Source organism: Vipera berus (assembly GCF_964194415.1).
Source record: "Vipera berus genome assembly, chromosome: 12".
Taxonomy (NCBI): Eukaryota; Metazoa; Chordata; class Lepidosauria; order Squamata; family Viperidae; genus Vipera; species Vipera berus.
Genome location: NC_138215.1, coordinates 10,305,122 through 10,324,330, shown reverse-complemented (window position 1 = coordinate 10,324,330; position 19,209 = coordinate 10,305,122). Strand labels below are relative to the sequence as shown.

Here is a 19,209-nt window from a genome sequence, read left to right as displayed (position 1 = left end):
AAGCCTCTCTGTATGTAGACACTACTACTGGAGAAGCATTATTAGCCAGGGTCAAAAGCAAGAGCAGGCCAAGGATTATGGGACCTGAAATCCAGCACAGATGGAAGGCACCACACTCGACTCATAAACAGCTCACTTTTTTAGAGCAACGTGGACTTTTGAGTTAAGAGATTAGCCAGGCAATAATATGCATCCTCTAAGAAAAACACAAATTACAGAACTATCCTAACAGATCCAGCCAGGAGGGGAGAAGCTTGCTCTGCTTCTCCACACAATTGCAAAATCTCAGTTCCTTAAACCTTTCACTTCAAATATGATCAGTGCCTTCCCAGACCCTCCCGGCAATAGCTAGATCAATTACTTCCCCATTTGAAAATCAAAGGTAAAAGGTAAAGGTAAAGGTTCCCCCGCACATGCGTGCTAGTCGTTTCCGACTCTAGGGGCCGGTGCTCATCTCCGTTTCAAAGCCGAAGAGCCAGCGCTTGTCCGAGGACGTCTCCGTAGTCATGTGGTCAGCATGACTAGATGCCAAAGGCACACGGAACGCTGTTACCTTCCCACCGTAGTGGACCCTATTTTTCTACTTGCATTTTTTACGTGCTTTCGAACTGCTAGGTTGGCAGAAGCTGGGACGAGTAACAGGCGCTCCCTCTGTTACGCGGCACTCGGGATTCGACCTGCCAAACTGCTGACTTTCTGATCGACAAGCTCAGCGTCCTAACCCACTGAGCAAAACACCCATCTGACCAATATGAGCTTTGCAGCATATACACCTAGAAACTCATCTTCCCATCGCTCTTGGATTGGCTTGGGGAATGGATATCCCCTGGGTATCCAGTACAATAAAAAGATAACACAGTTAACTATTATTACAATAGCAAAACCACAACACATAATCAATGGTAAATACTGTCCTTATCCAGATAAAATGGTATGATTCAACAAGAGCTTATTCTTCAGAAAAACAGAGATGGTCAACCAAAAACCAATATTGACTTATATCTAAAAGATATTTTTTCCAAGTTCATTAGAGACTTATATTATTAGTGTTCAAAGAAGCACCTTAAAGATGGCAAGGAAACAAGCTGAAATCCTGCCTCTTTGGCAACATTAACCCATCTGCTTTTGTACTTGAAGATTTTATTAGTTTATCAGAATGAATAATACAGAGAAAATAAAAATAATGGAAAACAAGAAGGAAAGGGGGAAAGGAAAGAGTGTGGGGTAAAAAGTAAAAAAGGTCAGCGAAATAAGTCTTGACTTCCAACTCAACTTAGAACAGTAGACGATATAAATGATGATAGCTTATAAAGATTAATAGGTATAAACAGAAATGTATATTATTTCCCACAGCAAATAGAAAAAGAAGTAAAGATGGTTAAGTTGATTTCTCTATCCAAGGAATTTTAATTTTGTTTTCCTTTGGACATTGCTTCTGATTTTTGTGCACATGATGGAAAGAATGATGCTTTGATTTTGGTTTTGCTGATTAATAGGTTTGTTGTTATAAAAATGACTAGTGTATATTATTGTGAAAAAGTAAAAAGTTGAGGTCGTGGTGTTAACAGTAACCCATCTGAAGAAATTGGGGGTGGGGGGGCAAAGTAATTTTCAAGAGTGCAAAACCATTTAGAAAATGTTTGCCTGGCCTTGCTTTCAAAGGAGTACAGTTCTCTCAAATTGTTCTCACATCTTATTGTGATGCAATGAGTCAAAAGAAGAGCATACTGGGTCATCTGGACAAAACCGTCTTTATTCTTGAAACACACCAAGACCAAACAGAGTTCTTAATGTGACTTGGGAAGCATCTGATGGACTTCAAGAAGGGGTGGTGGATGGGAAAAACTTCTCATCCAACATCAATGTAAAGAAGATCAAAGCCACCTGCTGCTGATGCTAAAAAATCCAGAGAAGGAGACCAACTGGGAACTCTACTGTACGTATTTATTTAAAATATTTTCCATTCTGCCCTTTGGTTTGAAATTTCAAAGTCTTCTTATAATTAGTCACAAAACTCAACCAACTACCACCGACAGCAAAGTATCGAAGACACTTTAAACAGCAAGAAACGGTACAATTACAGGATGGTACCCATCCCATCAGCTGCTCCTCTGAAGACTCTTGCAATAAAATAATGAACATCAATTTGTCAATAAAAAACAGCATTAAAACGAGTCACAAAAAACCTTAAGCACCTAATCGTGTAAAAAGCTAAATGTAAGTTTCTAGTGTGCTTTAGTACTGGCTATGCTCTGTTCCACACTATTTTCTCCATACAGGCATTGATCAGCTTGCTTCCTTCGTTCCCTCCCTCCCTCCCTCCTTCTCATTTCAGATGTCTACAATGATACCACTACTACCTCACCACCTTTCAAATCAACAACTGTAGGAATTGTTATCTTTAAAAACATCTAAAGGAACAAGGGATCTAACTGTGGCCAATGCTCAAAGATCCTTGCTACCAAGTGCCCCAAATCCCAGCAAATGGACTCATGTCAATCCTGCTGCACCAGACCCACCCAAGCCACTCAAGAGACACTGCCAGAACAACAACACCCCAGACTTAACAATTGTCAATAAGAAACACAAAAAAAGACCAAAAAAAAAGTCTGGATAGTGGTAGTGGCAACATCACTACTTGGAGACAGCGGAATAGGAGAGAAAGAACTGGAGAGGATAACAAAATGCTAAGACCTACAAATAGAAATAGAACGACTGTGGCAGAAGCAAGCAAAGGTAGCACCAATAGTAATAGGCGCCTTGGGTGCAATCCCCCCAAAAACTGGAGCACCTCTTGAACACCATCGGCATTGACAAATTCGCCATCAGTCAATTGCAAAAGGCAGGTTTACTGGGAACAGCTTCCATCCTGCGATGATACTTGTAAGACCATCAAATCACCACATCTGCCTACCCCAGGCCCTTGGAAAGGACTCATTCGGTAAACAGAAATGCCAAACCCAGTCTGAACATCATCTAGCTGACTGTGCAACAAAGCATTATATCTTGACAACCCCATCAAACCTAAGTAAAATTGCAAGATAGTTACTGGTGGTGAAGGTATCACCCAAACGACTTTGGCCTCTTTCATGGATATAACTGCTACAAATTCTCAAGTGTTCATTATCAATCAATAATAATAACAACAATTTGCACGGATGCTTAGGAATTGTATTCAAGAGGCTTTGAACTGCCTTTCACCCTTTAAGCCAATGGGGGAATAACTTTCTCAAATGAAAAATGTTTATTTATTTATTCATTTATTTATCCAATTTAAAGATTGCCTATCTCACTCACAGAGCAGGTGGAAGCAATCCTTTGCTCAGTCATTGATGTTTCATTCAGATCTCGAAGTTGCCAAGTTCAGAGAGAGAGTCCTTCAATTAACACACACAAGAGAACTTTCTCAAGCAGTGACAACGCTCATCTACAACAGAAACACAGTCCTTCTTCCTGCAAACTGATCGCCCAGAAGTCCAAAACCATGAATTAACCAGCTCAAACTATCTTTCGGCCATCACGCTACTGAACGGAACTCCAGGCACAGAAAGAGAGGGTTCAGAAAGCCATAACTTTGGAAAATTAAAACCCAATGAGAAAATTTTAAAAAGGAAGATCTGCTTCCTCGTGATTAAAGACCAAAAATAATTTTAAAAAATTGAAATAGAAGGAAATTAGCTTTGCGAGGGGTCATGTGCATTTTTGTTCCTCAATCAATAGCCGACGCTCAGTGATGGGAGACGGGGAAAATAAATGAAACCTCACCCTTGCTTCAGAAGTAATGCTCTCAGCTAGATCTGTCCGAAAATCCATTTCTTCTTCGGTTTTCATTTCCAGAGAATCTGCAGAAAAAAAGAGAAAAAATGTTTATAGTGTGTCTTTTAATCATTTCTCCAGTTTTAACAACCTAGCTGGTGTCCCTTCCTTTTCTGTAGGTTTCGTTTTAGGTCATTCTGTGACTTCCCAATTCTTCCCAAGCAGGGAAGGAAAGGGTTGGTTGAGCTTCTTCCCTCACCACCACCCTTAAACCTGATGTTTCAGTTTTGCTCTAAGGAGTGTATATTTCAGATAATTTCAAAACTTTGGTCACTTCTTTTTTTACAGCCCAAATTTTCTTGATTCAATAAGACGGATGACATCTCATCGTAGGACGATGGGCTCAAAATCTACTGCACTGATTTGTTTTCTAATTTTCACTGAAAATTGTTTCACAGGGAAACAAGAGACAAACCAGGTTTCTTGGAAAGCTGAATATCAGAACTTCTTTAAGAGATCAAAGGGGATACTAAGAGGTAGAAGGGGAAACGAAGCCACAGGAGAACCAGTTCATATTCGCAGATAAATGCATGCTATCTGACAAACTTTTGGGTGACAGAGTCAAAAGCACTCTGTATAAATAAATGCCCCACCAGAGATTTCTGCTCACAGAAAGCAAACACTTTCCTAAGTCCTTTCCCCTGATACATTAATTTTCTATGTGTTGAGTAGCATGTCGGTAACAAGCATTAAAAATGCTTTGCAATTAAATGCTGCAATTCATACCCTGAGCCGCTGGCATTTCTGCTGCACGTGAATGCAGTTTTTAAGATGCCACGCATAAGAAGAGCATTGACTGCAGAAAACGTAGTGAGAGAACTTACAACAGTTCATTTAATGACCATTCAAAGTTACTGTGGCGCTGAAAAAAAGCCACTAACGGCCGTTTTTCAGGGTTTTGCAGCATTCCCCAGGATCACCTGATTAAAATTCAGACACTTGGCAACTGACTCATATTTATGACGGTTACAGTGTCCCGGGGTCACGTGATCCCCTTTTGCGACTTTCCAACAAGCAAAGTCAATGGGGAAGGCAGATTCACTATTCGTATAATAGGGCAAATTTCACCTAACAACTGTCTCATTTAGTAACAGAAATTTTGGGCTCAATTGTGGTTGTAAATTGAGGATTACCCGTAATTTTCTTACAGTCTCTGAAAAACAAAAGTGAAGAACATGCTTTGTGGGACTCCAGCTCATAACAGTGTGAACCAGTACAGCCAGCCAATCCCAGCATCTTCTGACGTAAGGAATGAGTATCACATATCTTAGAAAACTGCTGCGTCAAGAATAAATTACACTGGACTACAAAGACCAATGGCCACATCTGGTTTAGGACCACCTTCTTAGATTCATCCCTTGGAGATTAAAAAAAGCACTTCATCCCAATTCAATCAATCAATCAATCATTCAATCAGAATAGACCTGGAAGGGACTTTGGAGATCTTCTAGTCCAACCCCTGCTTAAGCAGGGGACCCTATACCATTTCAGACAAGTGGCTGTCCATTCTCTTCTTAAAAACCTCCAGTGATGAAGTACCCACAACTTCTGAAGGCAAGCTGCTCCACTGGTTACTTGTCCTCACTGTTAGGATGTTTCTCCTTAATTCCAGGTTGCTTCTCTCCTTGATTAGTTTCCATCCATTGTTTCTTGTCTTGCCTTCAGGTGCTTTGGAAAATAAATTGACCCCCTCCTCCTTGGGGCAGCCTCTCCAATACTGGAATACTGCTGTCATGTCCCCATAAGTTCAATTGTAGAACTTATGTTTTTCGTGCTCAATGCTCAACCCCTTTCCAATTTTAAAAGAATTTCACATGGAAGTCCTCTTCCAGACCCAGTGGGCCTGGCTATTCCAAAGTGGCGTCTTCCAGATGTGTTGGAAATGCAATCCCTAGAATCCTTCAGCCAGTATTCTCTTGCTGGGCATTCTGGAAACAGCAGCTCCAACATATCTGGAGGGCACCAAGCTGGGTGGAGTTGGAGAAACCTGAAATCAAAAACATCAGGCTAGATGATCCTCTGGTCTGGCAGTGGTCATGGGTTTAGAATATCATTTCTGAGGAAACCAAAATACAGAGGTTTTTGTACAGAGGAAGAGTTTTTCTGGTTTCCACTTATCATGTTAGACTTCAGCAAACAGTAACTTCGCCAGTCATTTGGTTAACACTGCTTTACTTAATATCTGTGAACCATCTTCTGCAAAGCACTCAAAAAAGCTTGCACCAACTTGCTAGATTTAGAAAACATTAAACAACTAGCAAAGGGAGGTAGATTTTTTTTTTTGGGGGGGGGGGCTAATAAGCACAATCAGTTTAAATTTCAAACCAACATTTGGGAGTTTGGAACAAGTAGTGCCCTTCATTTCTATCTTGTACTTCTCTCGTGTAGCAAAAGGAGGATGGGATTTGCAAGGGAAACCCACAGCACAACATTTTGACAGCTTTCAACAGCACCAACAACAACAGTTGGGAAAAAAGAGCAGAAGAGAAGGGAATGGAGAATCGAGGGGCGTGTGTGTGGGGGGGGGTAGGAATGGCTTATAAGCCTGTGTGTTTGTTGTGGTGCAAGAGCGGCTATGTCTCCTCAAAGTCACAGGGGAGAACAGCATGCCTTGGCAAGAAAGAACAAGCTCGGCTTGAGCTCAGAACAAACAACGGCGTGCTTGGCAAAAGAGCCGGACCGCAAGCAAATGAAAAAGTGGTGGTTCCGATTTGACATCACAGAGGGAGAGAAGGAGAGACGGACACAGTGAGCAATGCAAGCCAACCACTCACTTAATTCTCCATTTCACACCATTCTTTCTTGCCAAGTCACCTGGAGAATCTCCCCTGGTGAACAGACACGCAGAGTTTAGCAATATTTTTCTCGCTCCCACTTGGAGGTCTCCACATACACACACCTTTCTCAGCTGGCTCCCGGTGCTCCACACAAGTTCTCTAGCTCCTTGAGGCCATTTCTACTAGCTAAGTACATGTGGACAGAAACCCTCGCCTTTGCTGTGTTCCGGCATGGCGGAGACTCCAGTTTAATCCTGTTTCTCCAGTTGCTCAGGAGCTTTCTGAAAACTACGCAGTCTCAGCACCACGGCTGGTAGCAGGTGCAAAGCAGGAAGTGCGCCTTAATTACAGGTGCCCGTTTCCAGCCCCTCCCCTGCGCCTTCGGTTTTAGCTTCCCCACATATTCAGAGCAAAGCAGTTTTGATGCCAAAGCAGCTTCCAGCAAAGACCTCCACCTAGGATTAGGGGTCTTCAAACTTGGCCCTTTTATGACTTGTGGACTTCAACTCCCAGAATTCTGGGAGTTGAAGTCCACAAGTCATAAAAGGGCCAAGTTTGAAGACCCCTGACCTAGGTGGACACGTTCTACTTTCAAGGCACCCTCACTCTACAAAATCCACGGCAAGATTTCTCCAACGGGCCCCCCTTTTTGACGACGCCCAGAAAAATCTAGACTGCGTTTTTAAAAACAATGGGGGTTTTTTTGTTTGTTTCTTAAAGTTGGCAGTTCATCTGTTCTGCAGCTGGGTTTTTGCTCTTTCTTTCTGGATGCTACTTGCTTAGAATCAACAGCCAGAGTTTAAAGGGGGTGAGGGAATAAATTTAGGAGGCTGCCACTCCTAAGCCCGAAAGGAGAAATGAACCGCTCCAGGATCGCATGACACCTCCCCATGAGATTGAAATATCACAAAAATAAAATGGAGCTTGCTGGATGCCAAATCCTGTCAAGCAGGGCCTAAGAGCAGCTGTTATTTATTTATTTTTTTCCCAAGGCTGTGTAGGGCGCTCCTTCCAGTTTTGTTCCTGTGGAAAGAAAATGATCTTGTATACGCCCGGCCTCTGCTAGTCTCCAAGCAGCAAACGCTCCCAGTTTTTCCTCTATTTGCAGTTCAGCCTGCGATGACAGGGCAGGCAATATTTATTTATTTGTTTGTTTGTTTGTTTGTTTGTTTGTTTATTGGGGGAATGGGAAGACAGAATCTTTCACATTGTGTTAAATATATATATATATATATATATAGAGAGAGAGAGAGAGTGCGCGCCCAACGTTGGTTCAATCTGTCATGTTCCTTCAGTTTTAACTTAGGGAGAAATTTGCTGGTACTAATTTGCAGCAATATTTATTTGTTTGTTTGTTTATTGGGGGAATGGGAAGACAGAATCTTTCACATTGTGTTAAAAAAAATAGAGCGAGAGAGAGAGAGAGAGAGAGTGCGCGCCCAACGTTGGTTCAATCTGTCATGTTCCTTCAGTTTTAACTTAGGGAGAAATTTGCTGGTACTAATTTGCAGCGGATCAAACTCAACGGGGGAGAGGAAGAGGCCGCCACACCTGCGATTCCTCAGGGCAAGCTCCATAATAGCAGCAGGCAGAGATCAGCTGTTTTCTTTTTAACCAGCTGTCTGAACAGGTGGAGCCATGAAAGCTTGCATTAAACTATCATTAAGCATTGCCAACAATTATGCCTCTAGGTTTACAGCTCAGATGGAGGGGGGGGGGAGCCTTTCCTTCATTCCCTCACCACCTTCCTCGCTCTCACCTTTAAAAAAAAAACTAATGAGAACAATATGCTCTAACAACTCCAGTTACAGAAGAGGCAAAATGGTTTTAAAGAAGGAGTCCAACCGGTCTGTCTTGATCCTTCAGGTCCTCGCTTGTCAACGTTGCTCTCGCTAATCAAACTCCTTCGTCCGGGCCTTTGTTTTCTCAAGTCGGAAATAAAGGCTGGAAGCCCAGCAAACACACACACACACACACACACACACACACACAGTGGGTACCCTATTCAGAAAGGATTTTTCACAAAGCAGAAATGGGGACTGAGTTGTTTTTTTTTAAAAAAAGTTTAGCTTTCCTGTGACTTCAAATTACATTTGGATCTGGGCCATCTTGAAAAGACGCTTTTAGAACTTGAGCAGCTGATAGCAAAAGTTGATAGCAAAAGACCACAGCTCTGTGGTCTTCTCTGACCAAGCCAAGCCAGCATGAAACATGGAAACCTTGCAACAAATAGACACCTGTTCTGGAAGGAAGCCTGCATTAATACAACACATCGTTCACTCTCCTTCTTAACAGATGCTTTGTAGGGCAGAACCATGTACCTTGATGACAATTTAAAGGGGAAAGAGTCAAAAGAAAAGGGTCAGGTAGGAAGCAGGTGTGTGCTTCAAGCAACTGACAGCCTGAAGTTTAGTTGTGCAAAAGGGGAAAGAGAAGTTGGGGCAACCAGGCTACCACCTACAGATTTCCCAAACAAAGAAATACAGATTTTGCGTGCTTTTCTCTTCCCCAAGTTTGCTAGTCGCGTCCTTCCAGCAAAGAGATCCTCACTTCCCTCACTTGTCATTCACAAATCACATATCTCCCCCCCTTCTGCTGACTTAACAGAAGAAAACTGAATCACACTTTTTTTTTTTCATTTTCTTACCTGCAATAGGCGAAGAGCTGGTTAGTTCCAGGGCTGCAGAGTTCATTTTGTTGTCAGGCTGTACATTTATCTCCTCTTTAACTTCATTAAGGAGACATCTAGTCTCCTCGGGGCTGGCTTCCACCAAGCAGGGGACTTCCACGGGATTTCCAGCGAGAGATTCCAAAGAGACATGTGCTTCTGCCGGCAATATCACTTGACCAGGCGTCGGGTCAACATTATACAACAGACAGCCAGGGTCCAGAGCAGAGTCTTTCGTTCCAACTTTGTCCAACTGCTCAGTCCCGGGAAGAGGGCAGAGAGGCAAGGCAAGGGATTCTGGTTCAGCTTGGCTAGTCCTCCTATTCCCTTTCTCTGACTCTCCCAGCTCCGTAACGTCCATCTCACTAGCCAACAAGGGCATTTCGGGACCAGGATCACAGTCACAAAGGAGTTCTTCAGCAATTGGCTGAAGCAATATTCGGGAAGGGATATTTTCCACTTCCCCCTCCTCCTCCTCCTCCTCCTCCTCTGAAAGGCCAGTTTCCACGGCCAGTTCAAGAGCCGTCAGAGGAGCTTCCATCACATCCAATGTTCTGCCAGCTGGCGAGGCTGCTTGCCCAGCTGGACCACGCTCAAGTCCCGGGTTCAGCATGACCTCAGGGGAAGGAGTATCCCTGTTGCAAAGAGGAGCACCCTTTGCCAAGCCAGACTGTGGAGGAACATCCCCGACCGCCTCTACCTTTACTTGCTCCTCAGCTTCCAGACTGGAGGCTTCCTCCTTTAAGCCAGGCTGGGCATTGCTTCCATCCACCGGGTGCTCTCTACCCAGATCGTAGGAAGCCGGTTGCACAAGGATTCCCGGAGGGAAGCTCTCCAGCAAAGCCTTTTCCTTGCCAAGCAGTTCCTTCTCACTTTCAGGCAGCTGAGAAGAGTCGGGCTCCTTGTCTTTTTCCCAGCCATCCACCAGAGCAAGAGACGTGGCTGCCAGCTCACCTTGCACTGGGCTTCCCTGTTCAGCTGCTCTAGTCAGCAGCTTTGCTGCTGCTGCTGCTGCTGCTAGCTCTGCTGGCTCTGCTGTTATGGCTGTTCCTACTTCCTGGTTTTGTTTGGAGTCTTGATTAAGAGCCGCAGAGGGTGTGCCCACTAAATGCTCCTGAATACACTGAGTGCCCTTACCATGCGAAGATAGGGCAAGGCTCTCCAATTGTGAAGAGGCTTCCTGGCCAACAGAGGCTGCTGTAGCATCGCCCTTCTGCGTAACAATCATCCGAGCCTCCTGAATAGCTTTCTCCACAAGCAAGGCTGATGTCAGGGCTATGCTTTTCTGGAGGCTTTCGCCAGATTGATCCGGTTCCTCTTTGCTTCCTATCATCTCCGCCGGTCCACAAAGAGGCTTCTCGAGATCAGAGGGCGGCAGAAAAGAGTTGAGAACGTCCGGATGCGATTCAGGGCCATCGCCTGGATCTGTGTGCGCTAGAGAGGAACTGAACTCTTGGTCTTCACCCAAATCCTGTTTCTCATCCTGGTGTGCAACAGGAGACCCCTGACCAACCGTGGCAGGATCGGTGTTTCCTTCGGTCTCTATTGGTGTCAGATCAATTACGTTTTGCTCACTCTGCTCTAGAGCTGAGGTCTCTGGGATTTCAGCTCCACCGCAGGCAGCCTGGGACTGCAGGCATGTTGGGCTCTTCCTGGGCTCTTCCACACTGCCCTCTAGAGGAGCACTCCGCTCTTTGCTGCTCAAATCCAAAGCAGTGTTTTCAATAGACATATCTGCATCTCTCCGTTGCCCTCCATCATTCACTGCCATCGCAGAAGGATGCTCCAGAGAAAATCCAGAGGTGTCTATAAAGTTTTGGGGCATTGCTTCAGGGCTTGGAGCAATGTTCTCCTTCTCCTCTGATTGTTTTGTAGCAGTGTTTTTTGGTCCACTGTTGATGTGATTTTCTGTTGGGGTCTCTTTGCTACTTCCACTGTCAAGAGAACTAACATCTGCAGTAGCAACCACATCTACAGGACCTTCTGGCACTGGGGTTGGCTCATTCTTATCTTTGCAGGAGACAGTAGGGTCACCGTCCCCAAGGAAGAAGGCAGCAGGAGTGGTTTGTGATGCAACAGATAATGGCAACGCTTCCATAACTGTTGTCCCATAAGGCTCCATGTCAATTTCCCCATTTTTCATATACGGTTGGGATGTCACGTTAACATCTATGGCCCCTGTGCAACTCTTGCATTCACCTTGTCCCATACTTACATTGCTGCCCTCACAGGAAGCTGGGGATGTATTTTCCGTTACTCTCGATTCAGCCAGCTGCACTTCCTGGAAGAGATTATGTCCTTCACACAAGCTCCCTTCTTCCAAAGTAGCACTGGAGGAGGTCATTCCAGCTTCCTTGGTGGTATTTCCCAAGGAGGTGAGGACAGCAGCATCATAAAAAGTTCTCTTGCTCTCATTTTCTTCCAACGGTGCCCCAGAGTCTCCAACGGAAGAGAAACACTCCCCTTCCTCTTTGTGTGGCAATTGTTCACCCTGACAGGAAGTCCTTTGGTTCTGCATTTCCTCCAACCTCAACGTCTCTTGTGATGCGCCTAAAAGCTCTTCGCGTTGCTGGGAGCCACCTTCCTCCCCAAGGCAGACAGAGGGTGAGATCTCCAGCAGATCAGAAGAACCTTTTGGAGTCGTTTCAACCATCAACACATCCAAACCAAGGTCTGCAGCAGCTTCAGGACCCTCAGGCACAGGACCCAAACCACGGTCCTCCCAGGTCTGCGCTGGACAGTGGTCTTCATTCATGTTCTAGAAGAGGACAACAGTTTTATTATTATTTTTTTTAAAAGGGGGGGGGAACAGTTGCAATGTACCTTTTTCTTTTGAAAATCCAAATATAAGACAAGATTAAGACGCTGTGTCTGGATTTATGTTTTAACCCCTCGTTAGTTACTCTCTTCTGCAGCACTGTTGGCTGGAGAGCCAATCTTGGTAGGAGGAAAAGGCCACCCACCCATCACCACGTTCCTTGCTGCTTTTGAGTTTCAGTCTGACACGGAGAAGAACAGAGGTGGAACTGCTCTGAAAATTGCCTCCTGTTGGCTTTTCACTTTAGTTTAGCCTGAATCACCCTTTCCTCTGTTCCAGTTCCAAGCAAGTTTTGTTGCTTTCAGCTTCTGCCGTTCTTCTTACCTGAATTCTTCAGATAGATTCCACTAATAATTGACTAGACTTAGACCAGCCTTACCTGACTAGGTACTCTCCCAGTGGGTTGGGACAGCATCTCCCATGCTGGCAGGGAATTCTTAGCATTGCAAACTGGCTGCCTCTGGAGGGTACCAGGATGGGAAAAATCAGCCTTAGGTTAGTCACTTCAAAATTAGATGGGAATGGCTGGGTTTTTTTCCCCTAGCTTTCTTTTCCTTCTCTTCTCTCTCTCTCTTCTCTCTCTCTCTCTCTCTCTCTCTCTCTCTCTCTCTCTCTCTCTCTCTCTTCCTCCCTCCCTCCCTCCCACCCTCCCTCTCTCTTTCTCTCTCTGTCTCCCTCTCTCTCTTTTTCTTCTCTCTTCTCTTTCTCTCTCTTTCTCTGTCTCTCATTTGTCTCTGTTTCTCTGTCTCTCCCTCTCTCTCTCTGTCTGTCTCTCTCATTTGTCCCTCTTTCTCTCTCCATGTTAATCCAGGAGGGGTCAATTTTTTTATTAGAAGTCTGATCTCTTGCATGCATTTTGAAATGAGGTCCAGGGTCGGATGACATTAGCCTGAAGGTCCTGTGCCTTTCTAAGGCCATTGGGTACCAATTTTGCTGGGCATGAGCAAAAGACCTCTTATCTACATGTTCAGAAAAGACAAAAACGAAGTCCTGATCCATCCAAACATCCTCAATCCCAACTGAGCTTCAAACAAAGGAAGCTGCTGAAGACTTCAGCACAATCAGAGGGAAACACTTTGGCTGGGAGTCAGCCAGCAGCAGATCCAGACACAAACACTTGTGCTGGAACGCAAAGGGACTGGGGGAAGGGAGGAAGGGAAGGAAGGAGAGAAAATGAGGGGAAGAGGAGGAGGAGAGAATATTAAGATCTTACTGCCATCCTCTCAATGAAGTCATTCTGGTTCCCTAAACTGAAAGAGACAGATCCTTCTTTCTCCAGGAAGCGAAGCAGTTGACCCTGACTGAACTAAAACTGAAATTAGATTAGATGTGAAACAAACCAGGTCTCTTGATAGAAGGCCATCTAAACATAGCTTTTTCGACTGGTGACACATGATGCATTCCCGCCAGCGCACTTGCTATCAGTTAATACCCAACTAAGACTTTTCAGGTGGAAGGCCATTGGCTCTGTTTCACTGCCGGTGCACAAGCAATGGGGCACCTAAGCAACAATTTAAAAATATACTGAGACGGTATTCACACAGTGCACTGAACCCAGGTTAGTATAACACACAATTGCTGTGTTCGTGTAGCATGCTCTGTCCAAATGTCCAACTCATGGCAGGGCTTAATATGATAACCTGGTTCACACAGCATATTAAGACTATTGCTAAGTTGCTACAAAACACTTAACTAAAGCTACCCAAACCACATTTTAACTTACAAGCTAAGCTCTGCTTTGTTCTTTGCAGCATTTGGTGAACTCCAGAAGGTCTCGAGGGAAGACTGTGACTATGCGGTAAAACCTGAAGTACTGCTTAAGGGAGCTGATGAAATCTCTGGCCCAGGAGCCTTAGGCGGCCCATAAGTTATCCCTGGGCAAGCCACCCGCTCCACAAACATCTTCTTCTTCTAGATCACTCCAGCTTGTCTTCAGAAAATCAAACCGAACGCTTTCTTTTTAAACATAAAGGCTTGGAACAACCAAGATGAGAATCGGGGTGGGTGGGGTGTTAACCTATTCTCCAAAGCACCTGAAGGCAGGACAAGAAGCAATGGATAGAAACTAATCTAGGAGAGAAGCAACCTGGAACGAAGCAGGCATTTCTTGAGAGATCAATCAGTGGAATGATTTGCCTCCAGACGTTGTGGGGGGGGGGAGGTTTTCAATAAAGAGATCGGACAACCATTTGTCTGAAATGGTATAGGGTTTCCTGCCCGAGCAGGGAGGGGGTTGGAATAGATTCCAGATCCCTTCCAATTCTGTCATTCTGTCAGGTCTCCTAGCATAATTTCCTCCCTGAAGCAAAGCCTCCTATCCTTACCCTAGAATTCTGTGGGAATAAAACGGTTACCAGTGACATTCCAGTATTAGTTCTTTCATTTTTAGCTCTTTTGCTCCAGTAGTTAAACTAAGTTGCTTTCATTCACTATTACTTCTTTCACCCTTGGTCTCTGCAACACCATCTCTGTTTTCTAGTGATTTACACCCTAAGACCCTGTACGGGGATCCCAGATGGCTATTCCTCCATTAACCTAGAACTGTGCTGATTATCACCTGCCTGCAATCACCTCCCCATTTGGGGGGGGGGGGGCTCACTTCCTGCGGTATACACATTTTGACTGTAAGCCCCCCCGAGGGCTTGTATTATTGTATTATTTACATGCATATCGTGCAACCACAAAAATAACAAGCAGGAATCATTAAACATTCCCAGATGCTTTTCCTAGCCTCATATTCCTCTCCCCATCTCATTAATCTGTTCATATGTGATCCATATACACAGCAATCAAGGATTCTCAATTGTGGCATCTGAGAGTGTTTAGGTCAGCTGTCAGAACCAGAATGTTATCTCAAAGCAACTTATTCTCAAGAGATTATAAAGAACAACACAATAAAACTGTCTTCTTATTACAATCAAAGCCAAACTTGTAATCCTATCAACTTTTTAAAATAACAGCATGGTACTTATCAAGCGGCAAGACCATGACAAATCAGAATTATTCAAAATCAAGCTCAGTGAAACCAATGAGCTAAGACAGATCCTCTCCCTCACCGTACGCTGGAGATTCTGGATGTGCAGCTGGAGTTGAACGATATCTTTCTCCACGTTCAGTTTGTCTCCTTCCTTCATTTCAACTGTCAGAGTGTAAATGTTTAAGCTTTGGTGGTACTTGATGCAGGAGTCCCCAGAATGTACCGTACGTGACAAGGTGCTCCAGGACTCTGGTTCGTTGGCTTCTTCTCTGGAAAAGACGTGGGCAACCAAACTCTCAACTTCATAAATTTTGAATTGGCTACAAAACGCTGCATCCTAGCAAGAGCCGATTATGAACAATTGATAAACCATTTGGGTTGCACTCTAGAAATTGAGAAATGATATCCAGCTGAAAGTATTTCAAATTATTTGACACAAGTAATCTATAACAGATGTGGGAAGAGTATGGAGCAGGAGTTACTAACAAACCTTTAAGTGAACCTCTGCAGAAGCAATCAAATTTCAGTTTATAGATCTAGTCTACAGAAGACAAAATATTTAGCTTCTGTCTGAGATGATGAAGATGGTGAGTAACTTCTCAACTCCTTCTTTCATCATGTTTTATGACCTTCCAGTCTAGCCTACAACATTCCCAAGTGCTCCCCCGTTCAAATACTGACCAGAGCAAAATTATTCTCACAGCCAAAACAATACATTTCCCACTTTCACCATAGCATCTTTGGAAGAGAACCAATTTTGAAATGGATACATGAGATGTGACACAATACACAACAGCCTTTGCTGAGATGAATACCTCACAGCAAAGAAATACACATACTTTGATGTCTCCACTGTTTTCCATCCCACATCCAAACATGAAATCTGAGAGATACAGTTCCCATTCCTGTTACTACCTAACCAGGTTCCCCACCCATGGCAAGACCATCAGGATAATACTTATAAACACCGTTCTAGATTTAAGATTCCTACATGCAGGAATTTATATAAAATCACGGTCTCTGGAATCTCTATTTCTAACTGTGCCATTGTTATCATAAACAAGGATGCTCTTCTCCGGGAATCTGGGTCAAAATGAAGTTGGCAATTAGCCTTCTGCTCTAAAACAGAGAACCAGGTTGCTCTAACTAGGAGCATCTGATAGATTCATTGCCTAAAGAAGCCAGCGACTTTCCTTTTAGTTGCTCATTTCAGTAAAACCGAGATTACCTTGTTCTCAAAATGCATCAAATTGCAGTTAGTCCCCAAATCAATGATATCAAGCAAAATGTCCTAGGTTAAATAGCCTTGCAAAATTACACGTTTTAGAAAAAAAGAGAGAAAATTTAATTTAATTGGACGGGGAGAAAGAAGTATTTCCTTAAAGTTCTTTCGAACAGGAGCTGACACCTTGGTTGCACCCATAAAAAACGTAATTCAAAGTGTTGTTTCAAGCTCTGGGGAAAAGGGATGAGGTAAGAGCCTTCACGTCTGAAATGGTATAGGGTTTCCTGCCTTGAGCAGGGGGTTGGACTAGATGACCTCCAAGGTCCCTTCCAACATCACCATCGTTATTATTGTCATTGGTATTGTTATTATAGCTCGTTAATACTTTCCCCGAATCAGAATATATATATATATATTTTCATCAAGGAGGATTGGGTTTTTTTAATAGCAGAAATGAGGGCTCTTGTGTAATATAGGTAAAGGTAAAGGTTCCCCCGCACATGCGTGCTAGTCGTTTCCGACTCTAGGGGCCTGTGCTCATCTCCGTTTCGAAGCCGAAGAGCCAGCGCTTGTCCAAGGACGTCTCTGTGGTCATGTGGCCGGCATGACTAGACGCCAAAGGCGCACGGAACGCTGTTACCTTCCCACCGGAGTGGTCCCTATTTTTCTACTTGCATTTTTACATGCTTTCCAACTGCTAGGTTGGTAGAAACTGGGATGAGTAACAGGCACTCACTCTGTTACGCGGCACTCGGGATTCGTCCCGCCAAACTGCCGACCTTCTGATCGACAAGCTCAGCGTCCTAACCCACTGAGCCACTGCATCCCTTTCTGTGTAATATATTAGTATCTAATTTTGCCCCTAAAACCACTCCTCTCTCCAAGTAAGGAACAATGGTTAGGTACCACCTTATGGTGTGCGGCAGGGGCTACATGCAGCCCGGAAGTTGCCTTAGAACTTTCTTAGGTCTACCAATGCTACGCTGAAGGGCAAAACACTTGCAAGCATTTAGAGCAGGGGTTCCCAACTGAGACGATATTCCAGGGGGTGCGAAAACCTGGGTTTTCAAAGGTTGTTTCCTCGTTACCTTCCGTGAGGAGGGGGCTTCGCGATATCCAAAGCAGAACATCCAGATTCAGTCACAGCTTTGTTCCATACAGCATTAACCTTGTGAACTCTCAAGCTTCCTCCTTCCGTTATGTATCCAAGATGGATAGTGATTAATATTTATATGTTACTTATATGTAAGGGTGTAGATCTGCACATATGCTCTATATAGTATGTTTTAAAAGTGTGTCATGTATGTGAACACTTCGAGAGGAAGCAACTAAATTTCATTTTTAACGTGTGCTGTTGCGCCCACAGGGGAAAAAATGACAATAAAGGTTATCTAAAAAAAATCTAATCTAAAATTTATAGTGTATATGCATAATTTGTTGCCGTTATTTTGAACTTTTGTAAGGGGTGCAAGTATATATCAGAAGCGTTTTAGGGGCGCAAGGCATAGAAAAGGTTGGGAGCCGCTGATTTAGAACAAGTGACTTAAAATATTGCTTGGCAGGTTGACTTACAGGTGGAAAAAAAGGCCATCAAGAAAGTTAGAATATTGCCTCTCCTAAGCAGGCAATTGAAAGTTGGACCATAAGAAAGGCTGAGCGCCAAAGAATTGAGACCTTTCAACTATGGTGCTGGAGAAGCCTCCTGCGAGTTCCTTGGACTGCAAGGCGATCAAACCGGTCCCAGAGGAGATCAACCCTGACTTCTCTTTAGAAGGCCAGATCCTGAAGTTGAAACTCAAATACTTTGGCCACCTAATGAGAAGGAAGGACTCACTGGAGAAGAGCCTAATGCTGGGAAAGGTTGTGGGCAAGAGAAGAAGGGGACGACAGAGAATGAGGTGGCTGGATGGAGTCACTGAAGCAGTAGGCGTGAGCTTAAATGGACTCCAGAAGATGGTAGAGGACAGGAAGGCCTGGAGGAACGTTGTCCATGGGGTCGCAGTGGGTCGGACCCGACTTCGCAACTAACAACAACAACAACAACAAAGCAGGCAATTAGCTCAGCATTGCTATATTGACCAGTTATATCGGCCCTGAGTTTCCAGTCCTAAGTGGAGCAGTCTCTAGAAACAAGGGAGGAAATGACTCAAGCTAAACAGATCCTTTTTCTGGATGGGTGACTGCTTAGGAATCACCATAAGAGGCAAGAGATAAACCCACAAAGCCAAAAGGCTGAACTGCTAATCGGAATCAATGGTCCTTACCTGTTCAGGATGTGATGCAGTTTCTGATAGCCCCTCTCCAAGGCTAAGCTCACCGGTGTGGCTCCTTCGCTGTTGGGAACACTCACGGCCCTTCTGCCACCTGGTTGCTTCAACAGGAACCACGTCAGCCGCAGCAAGCCGAGTCTGGCTGCAAAATGCAACAACGTCTCTCGGGGAACATTTTCTGAGAAACCAAAGCAGAGAGAAGGTGGCGGCTTCAGCCTCCAGGTTGATATTCAGATCACGTCTGGAAACTTCCCACCAGACACTCTCTCATTAAGAGCATGAGAGTTGACACATCAGCCAGGGTTTACAGTGAGAAGAGCCCTGGACTTCCCCAGCTATGGGCACAACCGAGCTGAGATGACTGAATCAAACTCAGAGGGTACATGAAGGATCAGACCTGTGGCTCCTTATTTAATTCCCATTGTCATTCTTCATTTCCACCATCCTTTACAAAAGCGTAGCATCTATAGCCAGGTGATCTGTTCAATATCAAACAGTGCCCTCTGTCTGCCATTTACCTCCTTCTCAAAGCAATTAATTCTGCTTCTAACTTCATTCTGAAACTACTTCTCACTTCATCATGAAACCTGGCCTTGCTGGTTGGGATGGGAAGGAGGGAGGGAGGGAGGGAGGGGAGCAGGTCACACAGCACAGGAAA

The 19,209-nt window shown here is 44.3% G+C and overlaps 1 protein-coding gene across 2 annotated transcripts in view; it reads right to left on the bottom strand.

Annotated features, from left to right (window-relative positions):
* The window catches only part of AKAP13 (A-kinase anchoring protein 13), a 242,544-nt gene that overhangs the window by 110,032 nt on the left and 113,303 nt on the right, over positions 1 to 19,209 (bottom strand). Inside the window, exons 5-8 of one of the 2 annotated variants that reach the window (XM_081337518.1) lie at positions 18,546 to 18,729; positions 15,136 to 15,325; positions 9,241 to 12,019; positions 3,766 to 3,842 (exon numbers count right to left, since the gene is read on the bottom strand). In XM_081337518.1, coding sequence (XP_081193644.1) covers positions 3,766 to 3,842; positions 9,241 to 12,019; positions 15,136 to 15,325; positions 18,546 to 18,729 — 3,230 coding nt within the window. Of the gene's footprint in view, positions 1 to 3,765; positions 3,843 to 9,240; positions 12,020 to 12,458; positions 13,522 to 15,135; positions 15,326 to 18,545; positions 18,730 to 19,209 lie in introns of those variants that run through there. The other variant, XM_081337519.1, reaches the window with a different exon arrangement.